General features: G+C 44.9%; 1 protein-coding gene across 4 annotated transcripts; it reads left to right on the top strand.

Annotated features, from left to right (window-relative positions):
- The first annotated feature begins 342 nt into the window (after positions 1 to 342).
- Positions 343 to 6,129, top strand: LOC119295300 (cytochrome P450 714C3-like). 4 transcript variants are annotated; one of them, XR_005143893.1, is made up of 7 exons: positions 343 to 499; positions 1,714 to 2,152; positions 3,369 to 3,595; positions 3,710 to 3,957; positions 4,820 to 5,213; positions 5,287 to 5,870; positions 5,995 to 6,129. XR_005143893.1 is itself a non-coding variant. In XM_037573698.1 (5 exons), the coding sequence occupies exons 1-5, from the start codon at positions 1,882 to 1,884 to the stop codon at positions 5,713 to 5,715; spliced, it is 1,569 nt and encodes a 522-aa protein (XP_037429595.1). In that variant the 5' UTR covers positions 343 to 1,881; the 3' UTR covers positions 5,716 to 5,931. The 4 variants fall into 4 exon arrangements, 1 of the variants encoding a protein (XP_037429595.1); XR_005143892.1 differs by having other exon boundaries at positions 569 to 2,152; XR_005143891.1 differs by having other exon boundaries at positions 343 to 1,585.
- The last annotated feature ends 218 nt before the right edge of the window (positions 6,130 to 6,347 follow it).

Below are 6,347 nucleotides of genomic sequence, written 5' to 3'. Positions count from 1 at the left end.
TGTAGAAAGGGATTACAAGGAATCTTAGTACTAGGCCTAGGGCTATAGCCCTAGTTGCCCTAGGCTTGTCTCCGCCACTGGTGAGGACCCTAGCCCGATCACGCCAGCACTCACACCAGCCAGACGTCCGAAGCCGCCGGCGGTTGGTGGTCTGGGAGACGCGGGGGATCACGATCTCCACATCGGTGCCAGGCGCCGCCGGGAGGAGTCAAAACCCTAACTAGAGGGGAGGTGCTACTCGAATGTAATAGATGACGGTGGCTTTATTATAAAGCCGGCAAACCGTCGTAAAAGGTGGCCGGCCCACCGAGGGGATGTGCTGATTGAGAGAGATATCTCGAGCAGGCCCACTTCCGCTATGCTTTTCTCCAAGTCCCAAACCCAGTCTCACCTCACTCCGTCCGTCCGTCCGTCCGGCGTCGTCTTCCTCCGCCAGCGCCGCCGCTCCATCTGCGATTCCTCATCGGCGTCGCCGTTCTTAGTTGCTCCCGTCATCTTGGTAAACTTCGTAGCTGATAGATCTCTCATTCTCCACGATTCTCGCAGCCTTATGTGTTTGTAATACCAGCCACATGCTGGATTAATCCCCATTGCTTCTTCTCGTCGGCGCGGTGCTCGCAATCGACGGAGTCGGCAGTCTAGCAACGACGCGTTCCTGGCCGGCACCGCCAGTCAACCAGATGTTCATTTCGTACCTTTTGCTGTGGGTAACTTCGAAGCTTCAGCTATTTGCAGTGAGGGATTATAAGAGGACTGATGCATTCCCACAGCAGCTCTGCTCATCAACCTGATGACGATTTTTTTAGATATCCAGTTTATTTTCCTGGTTTCTTGCTCTTCCATGATTCCATCTTAGCTATCGAGTCTGAAGTCACACTTGCAGTCTGATTTTATAGACATTCTCCTAGTTGATACACCATCTTCAGGTTCCTGCTCAGGCAATACGCTTTGGCGAATGTGGCGTGATTACTGCAGAGTACAGAGGCTGCATGCTGCGATTGGCGTCAACTGCTTCATAGAAATCAGACTCTTCCCAACTGCACATCATAGGGTGCGTTGACCCAGTCTGGTCTGCAATCTTTGTCGTGCTTCCGAGGTATCTGGCATCGGTTGTGATGCAGCCTTGGTGCTTTGTGTCCTGCCTCTTCGCCACTAATGGCTTGAGTTTGGACAAGGCGAACTGTGTGCCATTGTAGACTTGTAGTCATGGTGGGCGTGGTTTCTAACCTCTTGGTTTAGCATTATATGCTAAAAGGCGTCGTGTCCCCTCTTCTTCTATGCTATTGACATACCTCTCCGTGGTGGATTGTTGAAAAAAAATGTTTATTGACATACAAGCTAAAATGAAATTTGATCGTTTTTTTTCTAGAAAAAAAGCTAATTTGATCCGTGGACAGAACGCGATTGCTGCTGGTGTTGTCTCTGTAAAAATCTTGATACAGGGTTTTCAAACTTTTTTGAGTTCACCCATCTGGGTGTTCTTGTTACTGAGTTCAGTCACCTTTTCTCCCCACCACTTTGCACAGTTCAGCAGAGGATGAGCTGCACCATTATTAATGAACTCTGCAAGAGTCCATTCTTTTAGGTAATAATGTTTTTTTAGTGTACTATTATTTTGTGATCAGGTATAAGTTTGCCTCCTTTGTTTAAAAGTATACTTTGCAGCTAAGCCGAAAGCCTATCAATTAATATATAAAAACCTCAACTTGGCAGAATATTGTCAGTAGATGCCAAGATCAGAAAGCACAATAATAAAGAATCAGAAACTGAAGAAGACAAAAACAGCATTAATATCCTAGAGTTGTAAAACGGATGAGAATCTTGTGGATTACATAGTGTACTCCTTGACAAGAAGTCCTCCCTCTTTCCTCACTCTGTGCCATGGGGAAACTTCATCTGCTAGCTCTGCTTCTTCCTGTACTTCTTGGGTTATCTCTGTTGTACATCTGTGAGATACTATGGCTGAGGCCAGAGAGGATAAGAAAGAAACTAAGGAAGCAAGGTGTGAGGGGTCCCAGGCCTACTTTGCTCTATGGCAACACCCAGGAGATAAAGAGGATCCGACAAGAGGCATTGCCTGCGCAGAAGCAAGACACCAGTAACTACATGTCCACCCTCTTCCCCCACTTCATGATCTGGAGGGAAACATATGGTATGTAGTCAAAAGTTCAATTCATGCATGCATAGTCTCTGGTTTGGTCTATTTTAACAGCAACACTTGTTCTTTGTGTACGAGTCATTTTTGGTATGTTAGTAATTAGATGGCCCATGGATGTTTCTATTCTTGTGACATAAGACTGAGATCACAAAATTTACATTTTACAGTTTGTTGACAGTGCATCTTGTTTCTGTTGCTATTTATGCTTTGTACATTTCATTGATGTAAGGCATCCACCCTAGCAACCCTATCATCCGAAAGATAAAGCCACATTATACTCACTTACATGTTCCGCACTGTCTTCTTGCTCGTAGTTAGTGACAAAGGAACATCCTTACCAACCTTAGTTGGGTATATAAATGGTCTCTCAAAAGTAAAAAATCAGGAACAACTTGGATAGTTAAAAGCTATAGAAGCTTTTGTGATGCCCCAATGGACTGATGTTGCGATCGGGGGTGAATTGTGTGTGGATTTGAGCAAGATTGAAATTGGGAAACGATAGGGGAAGAAGAACGAACCCAAAGCTACATAAGATCTAGTTTGTTATCCTTTCTTACTTTCGTTTCTTTTTTGTCCAGTTGCATCTGAGCCGTTAACTGAACCGTCTAGTGTCGACTTCTAGTTGACACCATCTTTAGATTGAAGCTCAGGTTTAGGTTCGAGTCGAACCCTGACAGCTTTCTCTTGATGTCGAAATTTACTCTTGAACATTGGAATACTGACGATGTAAAATACTACTCCCTCCGATCCATATTAATTGTAGTACAAGGTTATACTAAAGCAGCAATAATATGGATCGGAGGGAGTAGTATTTTGGTTAATGATATAGTAATCCTCTTGGAACCTGGCCTCCTACGAGAGCTAAGTGATTGTCTATAGATCTTTTTGTCTTGTTCTATGAAATGTTGTTCAACTATACCTTAACAAAATGCGTGAAGTGATCAGTAGTTGGCTTGTTGACTGAAAATGCTGGGAAAAAATTTATATGAAGACCGTGCATTTCTAACTAATTTTTTAATAAGAAATTTCGGTCCAGTAGAAAGTAATGTTGAAATTTTTGCCAGATATAATTAGCGAACGTACACAGTATTTGATATAAAATTATTCGGTTTATCTCAATGGTATGTGTACTACTTATCTGTGCTGTATTTCTTATATTAGTCCATTCTTTTTATGACGATGATGCTATTGAATTGTGAATTTGGAATAGGGTCGGTATTCCTCTACTCAACAGGAGCGGTGGAGGTTCTGTATGTTTCTGACCCTGGCATGGTCAAGGACATGAGCCACTGCACATCATTTGAGCTCGGGAAGCCTATTTTTATACAGAAATCTCGCAAAGCGCTCTTCGGTGAAGGCATCTTGGTGGCAAATGGCGATATATGGGCCTATCAGAGAAAGAACATTGCACAAGAGTTCTTCATGGAGAAGATTAAGGTGATGCCAGCTTCTTAATGCTTAAATATGAGTTGAAATACTAAGAGCATGATCCGGCATTATAGTTGGAATTTCTGTAAAAAGTCATTATAATTGCAAGAATGATGTTTGCAGGTCATGATAGAACTAATAGTGGAGGCTTCTGCCCCACTGCTAGAAGTATGGGATAGTATGCTTGACGACACGGGAGGGAGTAGAGAGATAGATGTGGATGGTTATTTGCGGAGTTTTTCGGCGGATGTAATAGCCAGGGCATGTTTTGGCAGCGATTTCGCAACAGGGGAAGAAATATTCTACAAGCTCAGGCAGCTTCAGAAGGCGATTTCTCAGCAAGATGCACTTGTTGGATTATCCACAGTGTGGTAAGTATACATATCTAACATAGTGAAAAAAATAAGAAAAAAATAAGTGAAATGCGATTCTTCACCTGCATATTTGTGCAAGTCTTTCAACAGATTTGGTTAAATAAGGTTCATTCTCATTCATCAAACAGGAATCACTGAAATTGTGATGTAAATATCCGAATTTTTTTCCCCAAAATAATCTTGTTGCTCAAATTAAGATAAGTCTTTTCCATAGGGCAAAGTCTAGTCCAGTCCTGTCATAGAATTAATAGTAATTTCCACATTTTACCCAGTAGATACAATCTTGTGACAACATTACTTTATTTTAAAATATCTGGCCACAATTTACTCAGTTGTGACCTTTGTTATGGCTTCTATCCTACTTATATTTCCCTTGACTGACAATGCAGCTGACTAGGTGGACAACTCAGGTTCGTAATCACTGGGGGTGTATTCTGATATGGGGCATGAGCAGTGTGGTGCAGCCGTGCAGCTAGCAGTACCTATTCAGCAAAACTAACACAATTTTTCATAGAACTTGACTGAACCAGAGGGATTTTTTCATAATTTTTCATAGAACTTGACTATAGACCCAAAGTGGTCGGACCCTTCCCTGGACCCTGCGCAAGCGGGAGCTACATGCACCAGGTTGCCCTTTTCTTTTTTTTTTTGGTATATATCTTCTACGAGTACTCGTCCGAGTTGTCAGTCAGCTACCATGTCTTCCTAACAAGTGGATCTAGCTTTTCAGTTAGGGACATAATGTCACAAGTTCAGTACTAATGATTAAAATGTGGCAAGATGTGTTAAATAGGGGAAAATCTGTCTCAAGGGGTAAAAAGCGAAACTTATTGTCATAATGTTTTGTGTGTGATTACAGGAAGAGTTTGCCGACCAAGGCCAATCGAGAGATACAAAAGCTGGAGCAAGAAGTTCGGTTACTCATCCTCAATGTCACAAAGGAACACAGCCGTGGCAGCAGCAACGAAGACGACGATTGCATAAAGACTAAACACAATGGCCTTCTGCGCTCGATTGTCAACAGTGCTCGCCATTGTCCGGCCAGCTACCGTGGTAGCGCCGAGGACTACATCGTTGACAACTGCAAGAGCATCTACTTTGCTGGGCACGAGACTACGGCCGTCGCCGTCACCTGGTGCCTGATGTTGCTGGCCACACACCCGGCGTGGCAGGACCGTGCCCGTGCCGAGGCTCTAGAGGTGTGCCGTGGAGGCACAGAGCTCGACGTCGACGTCCTCCGGCGACTGAAAACGGTGAGAAAGCATCCCGTCATGCATCAATCAGTCTCGAGAAGCTGGCATAACCATTACTACATTCTCTCTCCAGATCACCATGGTGATCCAGGAGACTCTCCGGCTGTACCCTCCGGGGTCATTGATTATGCGCGAAGCGCTGAAGGACTTCAAGCTCGGTGGGCTCGACATCCCGCGTGGAACGATCATTCAGACAGCCATCCCGATGCTGCACCTCGACAAGGATGTTTGGGGCCAGGATGCCGGCGAGTTCCAGCCTGATCGGTTTGCGAATGGCGCCGCCGCGGCGTGCGAGCCGTCACACATGTACCTGCCGTTCGGGCACGGACCCAGAATTTGTGCTGGGCAGAACCTGGCGATGATGGAGCTGAAGGTGGTGCTCGTGCGCCTGCTGACCAAGTTCTCCTTCTCACGGTCGCCGGGGTACCGGCACGCGCCGCTGTTCCGGCTCACCATCGAGCCTGGGTTCGGCATGCCTCTTGTCGTCACGAAGCTTCCATGATCTCTCTCACTGCCATCTGTAGCAAGAAGGTGCCGCACCTGATGAAAACAGTGACGCCGCCACTCCACTGTGTTTGTAATCGGCAAAGCGTTGCTTTCGTCGGTACTTTGTGCGGTGCAAGATTCAGTAAGGTCAGAAAACATTGACAAAGCAAGGTATGGTTATTGATGACATGGTACCCGCATCTCCCCCAAATGATATTTCTGTTGTCAGAAACCAATTCTTTGCTCAAACTGAACTATTATTTTTATTTCTAACAAATTTTTTTTTTTGGAAAAGAGGGGTTTCCTCCGGCTCCATTTTAATTATAAAACGTAGCCGACAACAATTGTAGCGCTCAGGTCGGACCCAGAGACCGAACCAAGGCCAGGTTCAAATTATCGGTACTGATTGTGCCGACTCGCAAGGAGCTTACATTGATGTAAGTGCCCGGCCCTGAATTTCCCTGGGATGCAGTTGACATTTCTGCAGACACTTTTGAATAGTAGCCCTGATCCTTCTCATTTTGAAAGTGATCAGGGAGGAACGCGCTGCAAAAGGTCTATTGCCCCTAGCCCATCATCCATTTGAAACAATCTCTCTTACCTCTCAATCTCAAGCCCATGACTCTCAAACTTGAAGAGTTTGCTCTT

The sequence above is a fragment of the Triticum dicoccoides genome, chromosome 4B, assembly GCF_002162155.2.
Source record: "Triticum dicoccoides isolate Atlit2015 ecotype Zavitan chromosome 4B, WEW_v2.0, whole genome shotgun sequence".
NCBI classification, from domain to species: domain Eukaryota; kingdom Viridiplantae; phylum Streptophyta; class Magnoliopsida; order Poales; family Poaceae; genus Triticum; species Triticum dicoccoides.
This window is presented reverse-complemented; position numbering and strand designations above follow the sequence as displayed.